Below are 21,044 nucleotides of genomic sequence, written 5' to 3'. Positions count from 1 at the left end.
CACGTTCACACTCCGATCAACTCATCCAAGAGTAATGCGGGGTTCAGTATCTTGCCTAAGGCTACTTGATGCAGACTGGAGCAGTCTTGAAAATCTGTTCCCCCTGTGTCGGCAGCGAACAGCCAGAGGGGCGTAGCCGACGGTCTTCGCGGCGCTTCTGATCGATTTCTCGGTAAAAGTCTTTTACAGTGCTTACTCCTCTCATCAAGGACAGCAACACCTGTGAATATGAAAAGATTTGCTCTTTATTTGCCAAATTTACACGGGGGGGAACCAAATATTTCAGCCATCCAAAATATCCTGCCCCCCCCTCCATAACATGGGAACAAATTAATTTAGCAGCAAGTCTTTTACAGTGTCGTTTTACCGAGAAATCGATCAGAAGCTCCGTGAAGACTGTCGGATACGCCTCTCTGGCTGCAGTGCGCGCTGCCGACACAGGGGGAACAGAATTTCGCACAAGACCGGGAATCAAACCACCGACCTTCGGATCAGGAGCTAACCTGCTGGTGTGACGTCATTATTGTGCGCCCGCTTATGGACAGGTCGGGGTTGGGGGGCGGTTGGATGCCGGGCAGCCTGTCAAATGAACCCGTCTCATTTGTTGGATAATCTTCCTCGCGCTGGTCACCTTTGCTCCCGGAGGACGAGGCCTTACGAACCGAAGCATCAGCGGACATGTCGTACTGCAGACAGGAAGGTAATTTTGATCTTCTTTCATTCATTTTCCGTCCACGGCTGAGCAATGTCACCGAGCGGGCCACCACCACCTCCATGCTATGCTAACGTCTACACCCAACGAGAATTTGCCGTTTGGTGTGGTACGTTAGGAAGCCGGTCAGCCTCCTGCTGTAGTAAACGCAGCTTTGAAGTAGACGGTAGTACTTTTTTTTTTGTTTTGTTTTGTTAATGACTGTATGTACTGTGATTCCTGCAGTGGGGGGTACGTGAGCCAGATCAGCGGTGCTGTTTAACAGCTAGCAGTGGCTGTTGGTGTTGTCATGGGTTTAACCCTCTACAGCACAGCCCCATGCCCGGTACACGTGAGCTTAAATGATGCCTGCCAGCCAGTCAGTGTCCTAAAAAGTATCAGTCTAATAAGATGTGGGAGTCACTATCAAGCCTGATTTGAAGGCAGGACATCCTTTTCTGACACATGGTCACAAGGACCACATGGTGTGAGAAGAAGGTAAGAAAATTTGCCCTTGTAATCATATTTAAAATGACACAAATTATAAATAAAAAAATACAGGTGTGTCTATGAAGTTGTAGTAAGGGTTTTTGTGAGGTTTTATAAAGTTTTTTTTTAATTTGCATGTTCAGGAATTCAGTTTTTCTTTTCGTTGCCTAAGGGCAGCGTTGCGCGATAAGGAGCACTTCTTGAAGGAGACCGATAGGGCCTGATCCTCAAAAAGTGGTACCACCGCCTTGTCTTTCATTTGATAGACATGGCAGCGGTGACCTGCTGGCTGCTCTGCAGACGGGACTGCACTGAGAATGGGATGATTAAAAAGCGACCACATGCGCTTCTATGCATTCAAAATCGCAAATTGCACAAAGTCTGTGCAAATCCAAAAAAAAAAAAGAAAGCAAGAACAGAGGGCGAACCTCAAAAGTATGAGGAGAAGAGAAAGACGCAGGGACTCATGGCTCCCATTCCAAATCAGGATGTCTGCTTGGACAATACATCCCACTGGCCAACTATATAAGAATAAGAACAACTTCATTGATCCCAGATGGAAATTCACGTTTGGCATAGCTCATCTGCTATTTATGTGAGAACTGAAAAGCCTGATGGTTGTGGGTACAAATGATTTTCTGTATCTCTCTGTTTTCCAGCAGAGAAAGAGAGAGAGAGAAGATCTTCCAGTTTTTTTGTTCATAAAGGTCATTACAGTCAGCTTTCCTCACTAGTTTGTCCACTGTCCTTACAGACTGATAGAACATTTTCATCTGTATTCCAGTCTAGTTTGTTATCTAGGTGTAAACCTAGATATTTATTTTTTGTTACCACCTCTATGTCCACCCAACAAACTTTCACAGGCTGTAGAGGGGGGTCTCAATCTTCAGAAATCTATTCCTTCATGTAAAAGGTGTTCAGTATGAGGTGGTTTTTGTGAGTCCAGTCACTGAAGGCTTTAACAAGATTCCTATATTCAGATTCCTTTCCATTCCTGATACAAGCCACAATGGGCAGTGTCATCCGAGTATTCCTGGCTGTGTCAGGACTCGGATACAAAAGGAATCACAATATGTGACAACAAGTGAAGATGCACAGGAACACCAACAGCGATGTGTATCAAGTGCAATGTGCACCTCTGTTTTACTGCACAGAAGAACTGTTTTGTGAAGTTTCACACGGAGTCACAGCAAACTGTCTACTTGTTACAGCAATGAAAGATTATAAATTAGCACCACAGTCACAGTAACTGATTTGCTCATGTTTTGGGGTTTTATCTTGTTTTCATTTAAGGTAAAGATCGCATCATCTTTGTGACAAAGGAAGACCATGAGACACCCAGCAACGCCGAGCTGATCGCAGATGACCCCAACGATCCTTACGAGGAGCAGGGTTAGTCATTGTTGTGGTTCCCAAAACAATTATTTGAGTTATTTAGTAATGAACAGTTTTGTTTTGTTTGTTTTTTTTAAAGTCTCCATAGTTTAGTGGTTTACACATTTGCCCACCAAATGAAAGATCCCTGGTTCGATCCCAGGAAGGGCATCCGATGTAAAAAATCTGCCAAATCAAACATGCAGAGCTACCTGCTGTTGTGACCCTTTGTGAATAAGGGTGCAGCTGAAAGTAGCTTCTTATTTAGTAAGGTACAGTACTGTGCAAACATCTTAAGCCACCCCTCATTTCTTTATATTTTGCTTCCAAGAAGCCAGACTTGTTTTCTTTCTTTCCTTTTTTTTGTTTAGCCATTTAAAACTGAACTGAGAATCATTCAAGGATTAAAAAAAAAAGTATCTAAATCAAGGGATGAACGAGTGTTGTATCTACACATAACAGACAACTTGGCAAAGAACCAATTTTAAATTGTGTCTTTAGGCACTTTGTTCCTAGCAGCCTGTCTCAGAAACACATAATTTATTCCCATTTCTTTTTGAAAAATCCCAAATATAACAAGAGTTTGACAGGCATAAAACTGTATTTTTGCACCAAAAAATTGATTCCCAAAGAGCTATTAGCCAAAACCTGGTATATCTCAGCATGACATGTAGTGTATCTGTGTTAAAAAAAAAAAAAAAAATTGAAAAGCTGGACAACTGGAGGACAAAATAAGTGTCAGGCCTAAAAAAAACAAAGCAACAAACATCTACAGCAAATGAACAGTATCTAAAACTCATGTCCTTAAAGAAGAGGAACACAGGACCTGTGTGATGTATTTGGCCCAGATGGTTCAGTTCACTGAAGCCTCATCAGAATTGGTCTTAGGATGGCTGTCAAGGAGCCATTCTTAAGGAAGGGAAACGGGCAGAAAAGGCTGAAGTATGCCACAAGAGCTGGACTCAAAGTTTGAAATTCGAAATGGTTTGGGGCTGCATTCAGTCAGCGGTATTGGAGAGCTTGTCAAAAGTGATGGAATTATGAACACACAGAAAAAGTACCATGAGAAAGCATCTGATTGGCAACAGTTTCATTTTTCAGCATGACAGTGATCCCTAACACACAGAAGAAACAGAAGAAAAGGCCACCAACATCCAAAGAAGAGCTTTGAATGACCTCCGAGAAGCCTGGAGAGCTGTTCCTGAAGACTGCTTAAAGAAATGACAAGAAAGCTGCCTCAGAGAGTTCAGGCTGTGTAGAAGAATAAAGGTGCTCATACCAAACACTGACTTTGACGCTCATTACAACTGTAGTAACTCTACTTTTACCTTATATGCTTTATTTCTATATATGTTTGCACATTTCAATAAATGGCTGCATCTGTTTCCCATTTTCCTATCAAAATGCAAAGAAATGAAGGGTGACTCAAAACTTTTGTCCAGTGCTGATGGATGTGGTTAAAAAGAATTAAAGAAACAGAACTGAAACATTCATTAGTTCCTAAAACTAAACTAAAACTATGTAGTTATATAAATGGATCATTTATATCATTGTGCTATGCTGTATACTTGGTTTAGTTGCCTAGAAACCACATAAACCATAATGCTTTACATTAACCAGAAACTGTTCATTTTCAATGAAGAAGCTGATTGTAGTACGTGTTTTTATTTCTTTAATGACTAACTGATGTGAAAGCTTCCCCGCCATAAACTAATCTCCATCCCAGACAAAGACCGTTAGACCCTCACTGAGCCCTGTCTTTATAGCACTGAATATTTGTGACTAATTAAGCAAACTTAGTGTTTTTGTTCTTAATAAATAGTTAATGATCCAAAGGTGAGCTTTTTTTTTTTTTTTTTAAATCAAGACTGAGTCATTAGTAACATACCAGTTAAAAGTTGAGACTTTGTGGTTCAGTCAGATTTTGGTGACTCAGTACACGCCGAGATCTCACTTAGACGTTACTGGTGTTCTTGGTAGCGCACAGAAAAGAGTTTCCATGCAGGATCCCACTCCTCACACTACAGAGCAGATTTCTTTTCGTGAAATCATAAAGGTTTTCTGCTAACCTGCCACTCTCTGGTTACTTTAGGCCTAATCCTGCCCAATGGAAACATAAACTGGAACTGCCCGTGTCTGGGGGGGATGGCCAGCGGACCGTGCGGCTCTCAGTTTAAGGAGGCCTTCTCGTGTTTCCACTACAGTAAGGAGGAAGTGAAGGGCTCCGAGTGCATCGACTACTTCCGTAACATGCAGGAGTGCATGCAGAAGTACCCTGAGCTTTATCCCCAGGAGGAAGATAAAGACGAGTCTGCCGCCCCATCTGACAATGCTGCCTTATCGTCTGAGAGTGACTCTACTGCGGTCACTTCAGCTGTCTCCTCTGACAGCACTTCACCTTCAGACGGCCAGACTGCCAGCTAGGGTCAGATCAGTTTAAAAGACTGTCCGCCGAGGAGCTCTGATTGGTCTCTTCTCCTGCTCAAATCTTCAGAGTGGGACTGTTGACACAGTTCTGACACTAATGGGAAATTAACAGGCCATCAGGAGAAGAGTTTCAGAGAGGTGTGTGTGTGTGCTGCTTTGTTAGGTGGGCACTTAAAAAAAAATAAAATGAATTATCTGATTATTGACAGTGGGCCAAGCGATTTGCATCAGGGACATTAGCTGAAATACTCATTTTTATGCAATACATAATTTGTTCTCACGCCGGTCAGAAGAGCTGTTAGTCAGCATTTGTAATGGTGTCCAGAGGTCAGTCGTTCAGGAGTACACATAAACATTGATCCAACTCTAATTAAGAAATCTGTAATCTGTAGATCTTTTGATTCACAAGACACTGAGCTTTATTTTACCTCAGACACTTTTTCAGCACTTCAATTTGCTTTCCATCACTTGAGACCAAAGCAGAGTTAATCAGCAGGAAAGCTATTGAAGCATCTGTGCAGTTTAGATGTTCTGTTTCTAACTGACTTGTTGGCATCTTGTAGAAACCTAATGGGTCTCTATCTATAACTTGGATTGGTCATCACTGTTGTTGGCTTTCTGTCTGGCCTGTCATATTCACCTGTGAACGCATCAATGTTTTTGTTGTCTTAACCTTCTGAGAGTCTTCAGTTGAATGCTGTGGTCAGCACTCAGTGGTTTTTCTCAAAAATATCCAGATTAAAATGATTGTCTGATGTTTCTGTTTTGCTTTTTTTTTTTTTTTTTCTAAAGAGAAAAAAAAAACCAACATAACAGTTTTTTTTTTTTTTTGTTTTTATGGGATAAACAGTTACATTTATTAAACAGTCAACAGGTTAGAGTTGTCTTCATAACTCATTCTTCAAGGTTCAGATTCAACAAGGTGCTGGAAACATTCCTGAGTTTTACCTTCATATTGACATCCTAGTTTTATGTGGCTGTTGCAGGTTGGTGAGCCGCACCTTCATGATGTTACATTTGACTGCTCTGGTGACTATGGAGCGCTTTACCCCACTTACTCCAGCTGATTGTCATGAAACCAGTCTGAGATGATATGAACTTTGTGACACGACATGCCGTCCTGCCTAAAGTAGATAGTAGATGATGTGTAAACTGAGTTCTTAAAACAGGGCAGATGGTCAGCAACAATGCTCTGGCAGGCTGTGGCATTTAAAGGGGACAGATCATGCTTTTAAATCCTTCCTTTTCATATGTAAATCATTCACTTGTGGTCTATATAAAGTAGAACTGCAATGCTTTGGTTTGAATTCCTCATTATTGTAGCTCCACAGACCCCTTATTTACACCTGTTCTAAGGCGTGGCTTAGAGCAGCTCGTTTTGGTGCTCACGCCCCGCCCCCCTCCAGGTCACTGAGCATTCCACTCCACCCCGTTTGGCCATTTTTGTAGTTTGATAGCAGTGATCCGATTCTCTACCCGGCAGAGAAACAGGCACTTCGAAGCAGCTCTGATGCCGTTACGTGTGGTACGTACGTGTGGGTAATACACCCAACAACCAGAACATTTTGACTCCTCTACTTGCAACTTCAGCAAAACTCAACTCAACTCAACTGGAATGGACTACAAAAATAAAAAATGGAGGATTCACGAAATTGGTTAGCCAGAAGTTGATGACCTTGTTTAGCAGTTCCACAGCAATACTGTGACGTAATAGACAAGAAACATAACGGGGAATAGAGAAATTGAACAGACTGAAAAATATGACCCCAAAAAGAATATAAAGATATCTACGCAGCACGGGAGAGAATAAATTTAAATTTCTGCACTCCTAAAAACTCACAGTACACAAAAAATGTATTTAAGGGCTTAAAAAAGTGGATTTTGCGTGATATGTCCCCTTTAAATGATGCTCAAATGGTACTAAGGGTTATCAATAACCTGCCCGTCACACAGACACACCAGTACACCTCAGAATACAAAGGATTATGGATCCATGGGTTCAAGTCAAATTGTGACCCTATCATCTGGCTCATCATACCAGACAATGTTTTTCCATTCTCTGTAGTCTAATTTAAGCTCACCTGGCTCCAACAACCACATCACATTCAGAGTCACTTAAGTCACCTTCTTACTCATTGCAGCAGATCATCCGGACCATAATTCATTGAGTCCTGCAATGTGGTTGGCTGATTAAATATTTACTTTATGAGCAGATGTAGCTGATGAAGTTAAGTGCAATATTTTGCACTTTTTTTCTGCTAATTAACTAAGAGGAGGGTGTAGTATTATAGGGGGATTTGTTAGCTTAACAGTCAAGGTATTTTTACAGTTTCTATCCGATCCAAAATGGAACTGGTGTAAGGAAAAACAAAACAAAAAAATGAACAACTTTTTATGCAAGTAGGTCTCGAGCACCAAGTACAACACTTAACATCCATTCACTCTCCTGCCCACACATGTTGTGGGTACTTCAGTTATGTGGCCTCAACCCAAAAGTTTGACTCTTGGATTTTCATCCCACTTTCTGAATTGTTCACTCACTCTTGAGTATCTTGTAGAAAACCTCTGAAGTGTATCCTGCCTTTTTGGATCATAGGGCTCAGGGCATCCATTTCTCAGGCTCCTGATATAAACAGACCTAGATGAGGTGTCCATGGAACCACAACACTCTGCATGGTGACCAGCAAACGGCCTGTTCCAGTCTCCTCTTTTCCTGCAAGCAAGTACTCCATACCTGGGAGAAAAATCTAATGAATTAGTCCCTTTATTGTTTTGGTTTTTTTTGATAGTGAATAATATTTTGTTTTGCTGGTGTCTTTTAAAGATATGTTTGAAACATTTTTACCTGGGTTTAATATAGGGCAGGTGCAGCCACGGCTGGTCCAGGACAGAGGATAGACGCTGTGGTTCCTAAGTGCAGCGTCCTCTGACCTGATCGAAGGACCTGTGAACTTTGACATGAACTTCTGCATAGCTTCCTTTGTCGTGAGCAGACAGCACATTGGCCTTGATTACTGTAAGAGGCCATAAAGAAAGAAGATAGGGAAGGCGTTTTGAAGCATAACCAAATGCAGATTTATGCAGCGGGTTTTTTAAACAAGTGAAAACTGCACCTTTTGTTGCTTACCATATTCAGGTTTGGTCTTGCAGAGTTCAGCTGCACTTATCAGCTTTTTCTCCTTACAGCTACACTTCCCTGTGTGTAGAAATTGAGTTATACTCTGTATATTAGCTGGTAGGAATGTTGTTTTTGAAGCATTATATTTTCATAATGGGGACTAACATCACCTGTGTATTGCAGAGCAGAGACTGCAAGCGTCTTTGACAGTAGTACCTCTTCTCAGTTGAGAATATATGATCCAAGTCAGGGATTTTTTCCACCAATGGGCACATTTAACATTTGCTATTGTGTAGCTGTGAAGGCAGAATAAATTATTACCAACTACCATAGTCATTAAATTCATCTCATTAGTGAAAAAGGTTGTGTCCACCTGTGGAGACATTGGCCAGTGAATGGATCGCATTGGTGAGGGCATGCACAACGTTTGCATCCCTCCCCTCCAAAGCCCCAGTAGCCAGGCAGACAGTGGCTGCAGCTTGTGCCCCCCACACCAGATTTACAGAGGCACTTGCCACTCCTAGGGTGGCACCAGGGTCCCTCCTTTCAGGTAGAGGAGGCAAAGATCCCAGAGGATCACACCAGCAGCCTGTGCAGCAAACACAAGATACAGAGCTGAGTATAAAAATGCCAGCAGATGGTGCTATAGGACATTTGTAAGCTTCCCCTACATCAAATAACTTTGACTAAGAACAGCTATAGACATATCACATCACCCAAGCCAAAGCCACAGTAAGTCACCCCTCTGCCTTGTGCCTCTTACGTATGCATGTGTGGGGGGGAGCTGAGGGGCAGGGACGGGCGGCGGTGGTAGCCGTGGCGACAGCGATGGCACCTACGCCCGGCGGGTGTTGTGCTGGCAGTCCTCACAAACACCCCCACTGAGTCTGCCGGAGGAAAGCCATGCCCGCTGAGAGAAGTGACAGCTATCTGCGTGGCCGTGACACTCACACTCTTCAGTCGTGAAGATGTGTGACATCACAGCGATCAGAGAGATGAGACAATATCAGGACATTAGGGCAGGGAAGAGAGAGAAACGTGAACAGGTGACACACTGCCAGGGTCTGATATACAAATATAGCAACCAAGCCAGGAACTGTGTATTCAATGTAAAGTGTTTGGACTGCACTGTTGCCTCTCTCATTCGCGCACACACACATCCATGCAAGGGACTAGCCTCCAATCTGGAGCAACACTGGGTTCAGGATCTTGGCCAAGAATTCTTTGTTCACAGGAGGAGCCGGGGATTGCACCACCAACTCTGCAATTAGTGGACAATCTGCATTCTGCCACCTGTGCCACTAACTATTTACATCTTTCCTCCACACTTTAAAATCTTTTTCCTGCTTGTCAGTAAAGTGAAAACTCACTGATTGTAACAGCTGTGCAGTCCGGTGGTGGTCACTTACTCTGGCATGGGTTGGCCTCCCCACTGCTGCCATTGGCAGGCCTCCAGGGTCGATCATTGTAGAGTGGGGCACACTTTTCACAGTGATCTCCTGCTTTGTTTGTGAGTACACAGACACCTACCAAACACCTGGAAGACACACCTGTGTAATGCTTAGTTACTTCATCTACATTAATTTTTGCTACCCTGCTGTCCGAGACAAACATAAAGTACGCTGCTCAAAAACTAAAGGAACGCTTTTTAATCAGAGTTTAGCATCAAGTCATTAAACCTCTGGGATATTGATCTGGTCAGTTAAGTAGCAGAGGGGGTTGTTGTCATTCAGCTGCTTCAGTGGTTCATGAAATTAACAACTGGTGCACTAGAGGGGCAACAAAACAGGATGGTTTTACAGGTGGAGGCCACTGACATTTTTTCCCTCTCATCTTTTTGTTTTTTCACTAGTTTTGCTTTGGCTAGGGTCATATAATAAAATTGAATTGAATCAAATTACTTTTTTCGCCCCATTTTTTTCCCAAGCGTTCCAAGTTCCAAAATGTTTATTTTGGGGGACAGTGTACATCCAGGCAGGTGATGTAAAGTGTAAACTCAAGCTATTTAAAAAGATGTTTATTAGAATTTCAGTTACTACATTTATACCTGGACTAATATCTTTACACCTCTGTTCTGAGTGTGTAATAAAACCAATGTAAAATGAATGCACCAGTATTTTGTCTTTTCTTTGATGCAAGAATATTCAACAAGATAAAATACTCACCCATGTTACTGTCATCTATCTTCTTGTGTACATGGTTGTGTGGAACACAATACTCAGCATGCCCATGACACAGACAGGTCCCTCTTGCTAGTAAAGTATAAAATAGCATAGGTGCTGAAGCAGAGCTTTTTGAACTGGATGGGGGGGTCAGGCCTGAGGCTGTGGAGCTTCTCCATTCTGTCAGACTTGGGCCACGGTCTGGGATTTTAGCAGTCTGATGCGGAGATTTGTGATGGTCAGGCGGAGAGGAGAGGGCCTCTGGACTGTAGGGGTCAAGTGTTATAACACTGCTGGGTTCTAGAGTACGTAATAAACCTAGAAGGAGAAAACAGAGCTTTAAAGTGTACTGAAATAAACATTCTGACAACACATCATATCTAAATATTGTCTACCTCTCCGCCCGTGCAGGGTGTAGCGTCAGTATAACGGGATGTACACAGTGACCCTGGCTGATCAAAGTCATCAGGCAACCAAAATCTACGCTGCAGTTGTATGCAAAGACTTTGACAGCTTCCCAGGTTTTTCCAAAGTCCACTGAACGTTCAATGGCCATGGCAGCAGGCCGGGGTGACCTGAACACCAAAACCATGTGAGACAGACAGAATTGGTTTCCAGGTCCAAACGTATCTCATCCTGCTGCCCACCCACAGTAGTACCTCCACCTGATGCCCACCAGGTATCTGGATGCAAGAAAGGGTCATCAGTCATGTGAACAGCTGGGTGAGGATCCTGAGAGCAGGCGGGGGACTCACGGAAGGTTGGGGGCACAGAGGATGTTGTAGTGTGCTGTTCCCACAGCAGTTGAGAGGGTGAACAGGGTCCTGCCGCTTGCCAGGTTCCCTATGGGTGGACTACAGGCCGGCCCATGCTGCTAGAAACTGAGGCAGAGGGGGAGTCAGTGAAAGTGGAATATGTTTATTCAATGAAGCCATAACTGAGTATTACAGATTTTTTATATATATATATATATATATTATATATCTATATATATATATATTATATCTATATATATATATATATATCTATATATATATAATATATATATATTATCTGGTGATGTCCAAGATATCAGTACATTTTCCCACACATGACATCATGGACAAAGTCAAGTGCGCATATTGCGTTTTCCATGAATATTAATCGTCTGACCACTGTGCTGCTGTCACAGAATCCTGTCCTTTCGCCGACTGAACACCGTTAAGATTCAAGTTACATGTAACGTAAGGACACAAAAGCTATCAAATGTATCAGGAGCAAGTATGACTTTTGCTTATTTCGCACATCAAAAACATGAATTTAATTTCACTGGCCCCTAAAAATGAACTATATTTTGACTGAGTGAGGTCTTCAGTGTCATAAAAAAAATGACCTTTTACAGTAATTCAGTCAATTAAAACACAACCCGAAAATAAAATGCGGACAATGACGGTGCTGATTTAGAAATAAGCGCATGAACACAAACCGATGATGCGCCTCACCTGCTTCGCTGCTGCGCGTCACAAATAAAAATAGCCAACCGAGCGCCCCAGCACCAGAAGTCGAGGTGTCCCGAGCATATTAGACAGCGTTGTCCTTGTTTCTGTTGTGTTTACAACATACACGGTGCGACACGCGCTTTCTTCCAAAGAAGAGTCCCACATTATGTGCCTTAATTAACAGTCAAACTCATTTCTTTGCTAATTACGCAAAGTGTCCGGATGACTCCAACATCAAGTATTCCCCCCCGACGTCCTTCCAAGAACAATGTAGACGCCTGAAGCTCAATTCATCCTTATGTGCAGCAAATAATAAGTCAGTCTGCTAATTATTGTTAATTTTCACGTGATAGAGCTTCATATCTTCCATTTTGCGCATTCAAATGCAATATTCCTCTGCAAACAAACTCAACTACATATGCAGCCAACCCGACATCTGGTGCACCAGCCAAGTCCAAGCTCCATGCATTTATGCACAGAGAGCCGTGTGCGCTCTATTTATGGATCCCTCCGCCCACACACGCGCGCACACACACACACACACACACACACACACACACACACACAACACACACCACACACACACACACACACACAAACAAAAAAAAACAGCCCCCGTTGTATTTTTTAAACAATCTGCCAGTCTTTTATCCATATCTCTCCTCATTTACCTTAATTGGGTTGGTTAATTACTTTATCTGCTTCTGCCCTCTTGTTTTTCAGCTGCATTAATTCCAAGGACTTCCGGGCTTTTTGAATTATAGCAGGAAACATCCCGGGCATGGAGGCAAAAACAGGTCCTCTGTGCGTTATTTGCAACTTGATGGACAAAGTGGCAACAAAATGTGCCAGCTGGTGTTTAATGCAAATGAGATGGAGAAGAAGAGGACAATTCTTCAATAAGGCTGGCTGCCTGGATTTATTACAGTGACATTTTTCATTTTTAACCATGGAAATAAAACACATGGTCTGGGACATAGCAGCACGTTTTTGAATTATTTTTCACCCACAGGAACCATAAAGTCCTCTTGCTGAGCTTGATGTATTTTTCCTTTCTGGCACACAGCACTCACACACACAGAACAAACTGGAACAATAAAAACAGTGTATACTCAGTTTTATGGCTTAACTTCAAATACAGGGAGCTCAGAAAATTGGAATAGATGCAAAGAATTGTATTGGTTTCCATAAATGGTTTCCAGTGACATAAAAACATGTTACAGGACTGTCTGCCTGGTTTCCTTGAAAATCAAAAATAGAATTACAAAAGACAAGTATGGACCAGTGATGATGATGACCTGTATATTTTGTTACCTTTAGGAAAGTTACAGTTGATTTTCATATTAACTACAATCAACAGTAGCCCTTGAAAGTACATTTTTTATTCATTATTATGTTCTTGTCTTAGTCCTATTCTTTCTGTCAGAATTTTCAAGAAGACATTATTTAGATTATTATTTATCCCCACTCAAAATAAAACTGGAAATTCAAACATCAACACTTTAAATAATTTATTTATTTTTTAATACAAATATAGAGACCTTAGTCTCAATATGGACCTCTATCAAAAACAGCTGAATAAATCAACCAAAGTGCACATGATTTGTGACTGCTTCATCTGTCTCCTTCAAAATGACTGACAGAGTACCCCTACCCCACCTGACTGCGTGTGACATTTTAAATTGGGAGCCATGGCATTGCAATAAATACGTCTACCTATAAAACTGCAAGACCCCCCCAATGTGTTTTGCATTTTGAAGCCAAAGCGAGCAGTTAAATGTAATTTACTTGCAGAGGTGATTGCTTGCTGCTCTTTAAAATGTTTTATGGCTCTGCTGCAAACTTTTACCTCAAACCTACAATTTTAGAGCCTTTTCAACAGAAGAAAAAAAAAAAGATAACATTCAGTTACAGTATGAACTTCCACTAGAAACAGCTGGACCATGTCATTTGACTTTCTGTTATATCCATTACCATCCTCCTTAACGCACGAATCCACACGGGTCCTCACAGGGACACCCATGAAAGATGTGAATATCAGTTCCACATGTCCTGTTAATACAGATCTGACTCTAAATTGGGCTAAAGCAGTCATAAACTACAATGTGTCTGTGTGCCACCAGCACTACCAGATAACAGCAAATCCCTCATAACGGCATGCCCTAATCTCCCATAAAACTATTCTAGCATACTGGAGCTGAAACAAAAGGAGAAAACGTGAGATGTGTGAAGATTGGAGACCAGGCTTCTCAGGCTTATCGGCATGCAGGCCTGCCAGGCATTAGCTGGTGTTAGAGTGGAAGCAGGAGGAAAGACAGCTGAAAGGACAAAAGAGTGAACAAAGATAAACCCACGACCAGATAGAGATGAAGTGATATCTGTGCGTATTTACACAAAATAAGTTTTGACAATAAAAATTGACATTCTGCTATAGTCTTGGATGTTTGTCGGAAGGATGAATGGGAAAATGTCAATATATAAACAAAGATATTAAAAAAAATGCATTTCACTGTTTCCATCATGAGCCGCCACTCTTTTTTTTTTTTCCAAGCAAATACATTCTCTCAATGTTCAAGATGCATTTTCATCAAAGTTTCCTGCTGTGAGAGGTCAAATACCAGCCTGAAAAGGTCATGGGGATCTCCTATCCGCCACATGACTGCTTCTCTAATTGCTCCTCTTTCTCTCATTTACAGGACTTAACGGGGCCGGGGGGTTAGAGAGCCAGGGTGAGAGGAACAGGGACCCCCACCTCCCTCCCTTAGTGTTTGTCCAGGCTGTTCAAGCATGTGCATGTCAAGTACATGTAGTGCACACTTCTGCATCTCCTTCTCCCTTCATGTTTTCTTTGTGTTCTACATGTCAGCTCATTTGGATCTCCAGGGATGAAGAGGATTAAGCTCCTTCCTTACTTTCCTGACTTTACTGCACATGGGCTTCCAAGGCCAACATGATCAAGCTTTGATTTTTTTATTTTTTTTCCAGCCTAATTTGAAACATTTCCATTTTGTTGTGGACATTTTGCTATGGCAACACGCCGTAGGACTTCATATGACGTTATCCGCTGGCTGCAAGGGCAACCAGTAAAACCACGGTGTGCTTAAGTTAAGCACTCGGGTCAGGATTAATTGGCACACTGAAATTTTTTAACTTTGAGTCAGATTTCTTTCTTTTTCTATGCTTTGCATGACGAACACTACTATAAACGGGATGGATATGCCCAGTAAATCTACCAACATTCACTCTTTAAGAATATACAATAAAGCTTTAAAATGCTTATCTGAAAACATCAATTAAAATGTAGTTGAAAGATCTATGGTTCAATCTAATTAGAGATCAGAGCTGTGTGTCCCCAGGATTGCAGGACTGAGTCAGTCTATTGCTTTAATTGTTATCGCTGTGAGGATGATAATGGTGGTGGAAAGCTTTCAAAGAGACATCTCTGCTGATGTTATTGTAATGATCCTCATGTCACACAGGGATATTAATCAAGCACTCAGACAGATTACAGGCAGACTGCTAGCTGGTGCATTTGCCATCTACTTTGCATGTGTGTGAGACGATGGCATGCTTACATTCAAACATCATAGGTTCAGATTACACGGTGCCTCTTTGATGTGAGAGGAATGAATGACACAGATTAAGTTGTCGGGCCCGAAACTGATAGACGCCAGATGAGGCAGAATGACAAATAAAGTCCTCTGGGAAGCCCAGGGGCACGCTGCCAAACATAATGTGTGCATCTGTGAACTTTGGGTGATGTGATGTTCACAGATGTGTTATGGCATACTTACATATGTGTAACCTTACTAAGCAACCCAGAACTGTTCCATATATTCTTTATTAATTCTTAATGGGGGTGGCGGGGGGGGTCCCTTGGATTGCTAAAGCATGGCTCACTTGAAGAGGAGCAGCAATTGAATGGTGATGGCTTTTTAATAAATGAAGATTCTGTTTACTGTTAGAAAAAACACCCCCCCCCCCCCCCCCCCCCCCCCCCCCCCCCCCCCCCCCCCCCCCCCCCCCCCCCCCCCCCCCCCCCCCCCCCCCCCCCCCCCCCCCCCCCCCCCCCCCCCCCCCCCCCCCCAACACGTGCTCACATGCAAGTACACAATCCATATGCTGTCCCCTCAATGTGGGGTCTCTGTTTTTTTTTTTTTTTTAAGTATATCTGTTATGTAATCTACTAAGAAGCTCATGTTCCTGATGTCAGTTCGCTCACACACTGTGTCCTTGACCACACGGGATATGCATGAACACTCGTGTGTGCAAACACAGATGCAGTCACTTGATAAACTCTTTATTTTGCCCACCCACATAAACAATGCTGCACACACACACCCACTATCGCACCCTACATGTGTTGCGGATTCCATTCACTCCTTTCTTATTCTTCCAGCTCCGAGTTGCGCTCCCACGCTTGATAAAACACATTTCAAACAACTTCAGTAACTTCAAAGAAAATAGTTTGGCATGAAATGTGACATAAATAGTAAACAGCTAATCAAGAAAACTGAGTGTACGAAGCAGTGATACATGATTAACAGAAAGTGACACTAATGCTAAGAGTTTGGGATCAGTTAGACGCAATCAGACACAAATGAATGCTTATGCTTAAATAAACCCAATGGATTTTTAGCTTGGAGTATTTTATTTTGTCCCCCCCTCAGAAGTCACACTTAGAACGAGAGGAAAAAAAAAATCAAAGGCAGCCTGTTCAGGTCCAGGACATAGGTTGCCGGCTCCAGGCCACTTTGTTGCTTTGAGGCCCCTTCTCAACCTCATTAAACGTGTTTTTATTGGCATACCCAAGTCCACCTGGAGTATCCAACTCATGATAGCAACTTCAATGTAGAGTTAAGCACAAAGGTCACCGTTTTTTAAACAACAGAACTCATACGTGCAGACATTGTCAAAAATGAAATTGGGTAGGTGCCAAGTCATGCACGTGCTGCTCGCATCTGCTTTGCCCCCGTAAAATGTATTGGTCACAAAACACATCAATATTAATGTTGAACATTTGCTGCCCGCATGGTGCTGCTTTTTCATTTATGAACCGACACTTCATGACCTTCATTGACCACCAGTGGTGGTTTATTCTCCCACATCAGAATGCCCTTGAATGAGAAAAAATCTTTGAAATTGGGGCACGTGCGAGGGGATGTTGCGGATGCATTTGTAAGTTCTACATAAATGATTCTTAGTGTTTTTACAGGAGTTTGAGCTCGAAATGTGCAAATAAATAATCCCTACTGGCATTTATTGTCTATACTCTCAGGATATTTAATGATACTTTCCTGGGAAGCCTATAGTATAGTTTTGTGTTTCCACTGAAGTGTGCAAATGGCAAAAAAAAATCACACTAACACAAGGGTGTGTGCCCACTTTTGTGGTTGGATTTGTGGTTTCTGCATAAGAAAAGAGGTATGTGGGAATATGTGCAACCATTAAGCCTCCCTGGCTTGCCCAGCAATGCCACAGCGAGAGAGGAATAGGCAGTGTTTGATCCTATTAACCAACATCTGGCCTTCAGGAGGAGCTAAAGTTAGCAGCCCATGCTGATGTCATTAGCATAAAAAAAGCAAGTATATTCACAAAGGCATGATGCTCCCAACATGACAGCACTGTCAGTGTAGTAGGGAGGTGGCAGTGAAGTGGACTGGATGAAAAGAGATGAGGATAGATTATGTCTCTGGGTGATTATGCAAGTGGCTGATCTTGATGTCCTTTAACATCTGATCTCTTGTCAGTCATCTGCTGCTAGGGCTGCCTGGAGTGAGCAATGAGGCCCTACTGGGAGAGAAAGAGGAATACAGGGTGGATCAAGGCTGTAAACAAAGCTTTTTAGAGTTTAATCAGTTCCACTCATCTAGAGCTGAAGGCCACATCTGTCCAATCAAGTCCCATTTCCATGGCGGGCTCCTGGCTCCAAGATGGCTACAGGACTGTCAGCCAAACGTTGGTAGGCAACTCTGTTTTGAGGACCACCACCTCATCAGAGACTTGCGGTTCTTGTGTGGTTTTCTTTGGAACCTCTGTAGACCGGATCTCCTTGCTGATGTAATCAATAGCTCTGGCATGTGTTAATCATTAATAAACTGCTGTGGTTCAGGATGATTTAAGTGCCGAGAACACTCTGATATGATAATGTCATTAGATGTGGGTTGTTTATGTCCTTGGGAAGTTTTTTATTTTAATTTCCTCTTTGTGTGAGATCATCATTTTGGAGCCTGAGCTCTAACCAGACTAAGACAGTGACAAAAAAGACCTTTTAGCGGGCCCATCTTAAATAAACTGATTCATACTGATATGTGTGCCACACAATTGCAACATCCATAGCACCCATATCAAGTCAGTGTGAGTATCTGGCGTTTAGTCTTTGTTTTACTCTATCATAACGAATTTTGTTCAGAAACCTCACAGAGCTGAGTACAGTAACATAAATCACCTCTAAAACCTAGCTACTGCGAGACACAGAACCTCTTACAGCCTGACAACTCATTCAAACTGAACTGTATTGAAACCCATCCTGTGTGGGTGATACCTGTTATCTACCCTGGGGAACAGGCAGAACAGTGATGCCATTTTGACTTAGGAGTCTGGAAATCATGTGTTTTTTAAAGGGGTTTTCACCTTTGCAGACATTAAGTGTGAGTGGAAAAGATTTAGGCTCAAGAGAGGGTGAGTGCCAGTTGAATTAGGTTATCATTATAGCCATTACATTAAACACATTAAACAATACATCCACTATCTCTGTGTAGATTCTCAGTCATCCAGGTCATAGTAGTCTCTGGAGCTTGAAAAAGGCGACTGGGACTTCTTTTTGTTCTTGAAGACGTTTTCACCTCTCATCCGAAAGGCTTCTTCAGTTCTCAACCAAATGGTGGAGAGACCCCAGGTATTTAAACCCCTGTGGGCGTAGTCCCTGGAGGTGGTTATGACCCTCTATTGATCATGTGCGTGAACACATGTGCCCAGGTGTGAGGGGGCGTGGGTCATATTTAATCAGTGGTTTCAGTTGAAACCAATTTAGGACTCCGCTCCATTGTTTCCTGTGGCCTATGAGGTCACTGGAACAAAGGTGTGAATGGGGGCTGAGACGTCTGGGAAGGGAGCTCAGGACAGCACTGTAAGCAGGGGAAAGTTGGTGAGTAATCCACCTCCTCTGTTCAATGATGGTTGTTCACAGTGGACATAGATGGCTCTTTCACTCCTCTTCAAACCATCTGTTTTCCCTGTCCAAAATGTGAACCATTGGCATCCTCAAAGAGTGCCCTTTTTCCTTCAGATGCAGATGTACTGCTGAATCTTGTCCTGTCGAGGTGGCTCTTCTATGTTGTGCCATTCGTTTGTGAAGAGGCTGTTTGGTTTCACCAATGTAGAGGTCCGAGCACTCTTCACTGCACTGAACAGCATACACTACATCGCTGATCTTGTGTTGGCGGGTTTGTCCTTGGGATGAACCAGTTTTTGTCTTAGGGTGTGACTTGGTTTGAAGTATACTGAGATGTCATGCTTGGAGAAAATTCTTCTGAGTTCTCTGACAAGCCTGACACATATGGGATGACAATGTTGTTCCTCTTGTCCTTCCCATTCTCTGTAGTTTGTGTTGGCCTTCATTCCTGTGCATCTTAGCTGATTTGATGAAGGCCCAGTTGGGGGTAACCGCATGTTTTGAGGGCTTTCTTACTGTGTGTGTGTTCCTTATGCTTCCCTTCTGCCTTAGAGGGAACACTTTCCGCACGGTGGTGTTGTAGGGTCCTGATCACCCCAAGTTTGTGTTCCAGAGGGTGGTGGGAGTCAAAGAGGAAGATACTGGTCTGTGTGTGTGGGCTTCCGGTAAACTTCAATGTTGAGGCTTCCATCTTCCTCGATAAGCACCGCACAGTCCAGGAATGGTAACTTGTTATCTCTGGTGTCCTCCCTGGTAAAACGTATGTATTTATCCACTGAGTTAATGTGACGAGTGAAGGCTTCTACTTCTTGGGTTTTGATTTTGACCCAGGTGTCATCTACATATCTGTACCAGTGGCTAGGTGCCATCCCTTTGAAAGAACCAAGAGCTTTACTTTCCACTTCCTCCATGTAAAGGTTGGCTACAATGGGAGACCCTGGGGAGCCCATGGCACATCCATGCTTCGTCTGTAGAATCCATCATTGTATTTAAAATATGTTGTGGTAAGGCAGAGATCTAAAAGTGCACAAATCTGATCTGGGGTGAAGCGGGTTCTGTTCAGTAAGGAATCGTCTTCCTGTAGTCGTCTTCTGACGGTCTCCACTGCCTCAGTTGTAGGTATGCAAGTGAAAGTGAAACCACATCAAAGGACACCATGGTTTCATCTGGATCCAGTACAAGATTCTGGACCTTGTTAGTAAATCTGTAGAGTTTTCAATGTGGTGGGGTGTGATGCCAACAAGCGGTGATAAGATGGTGGCGAGGTGTTTGGAAATGTTGTAGGTGACCGAGTTTATACTGCTGATAATGGGTCGAAGTGGGACTCCTTCTTTGTGGATCTTTGGGAGTCCATAAATGCATGGAGTGCTTCTCCAGGGTACAGGCGGTAGTAAGTGGGGCTGTCAATGGCTTTTTCCTTTTCAAGTTGTTGCAGGCAGCAAACAACTTTTTTCTTGTAGTTGCTTGTGGATCACGTCTCAAGACCTCATAAGTATTGTTGTCACTGAGGAGTGTAGTAATTTTGTTGTGGTAATCCGATGAATTCAGCACAACCGTGCACCTCCCCTTGTCGGCTGGCAGTATGGTGATGTTTTGATCCTTGCTTAGGGCTGTGATGGCCTTCTTCTCCTGAATGGTGAGGTTGGATGGAGGAAGTCTTGCACTGGAAAGAGTGGCTGAAACTTTCATCCTGAATCTGTTCTGCTACAGGATGAGAAAGTTTGTTATTTCTTATAGCGGTTTCTGTTGCTGTGATGAGGTCTACTATAGGAAGCTGTTGTGGGGCTATGGCAAAGTTGAGTCCTTGGCTAGCACATTTCTTCTGGTTGGTGAGGACCCTGTCTGATAGGTTCTTCACCCACTTTCCTTGGTTTCCATTGCTTATCGTGTCGTCCTGTTTGTTAACAGATGAATGGTATGCCTTGGTTTGCAGAGTTTGAAATTTACGTAGTTGTCTTTCCTTGCCTTTGATGTGTTGGTGCGAGCTGGGCTTTTGTCCACAAATGTAGAAACTTCTTCTGCGATGATGTGAGGTAAGAGTGATGAGAGTTTCTGCTGCGTCTGGTGGATTTTGTTCTGGAGTGCATCTATGGTGAAATGGACCTGTCTTATCCTTTCACTTAAAAGGTGG

The 21,044-nt window shown here is 42.8% G+C and overlaps 1 protein-coding gene and 1 pseudogene across 1 annotated transcript; one reads left to right on the top strand and one right to left on the bottom strand.

Annotated features, from left to right (window-relative positions):
- The first annotated feature begins 490 nt into the window (after positions 1–490).
- LOC115780971 (mitochondrial intermembrane space import and assembly protein 40-like) lies at positions 491–5,738 on the top strand. The gene is made up of 3 exons (XM_030730441.1): positions 491–700; positions 2,474–2,572; positions 4,647–5,738. Exons 1-3 carry the CDS (start codon positions 679–681, stop codon positions 4,976–4,978), a joined length of 453 nt encoding a protein of 150 aa, XP_030586301.1. The 5' UTR covers positions 491–678; the 3' UTR covers positions 4,979–5,738.
- LOC115779905 (netrin-4-like) lies at positions 5,037–11,820 on the bottom strand (annotated as a pseudogene).
- Between the last annotated feature and the right edge of the window lie 9,224 nt (positions 11,821–21,044).

This window comes from Archocentrus centrarchus, chromosome 5 (assembly GCF_007364275.1).
Source record: "Archocentrus centrarchus isolate MPI-CPG fArcCen1 chromosome 5, fArcCen1, whole genome shotgun sequence".
Classification (NCBI taxonomy): Eukaryota; Metazoa; Chordata; class Actinopteri; order Cichliformes; family Cichlidae; genus Archocentrus; species Archocentrus centrarchus.
The sequence above is the reverse complement of the archived record's forward strand: the minus strand, read 5'-3'. Positions and strand labels throughout refer to the sequence as shown.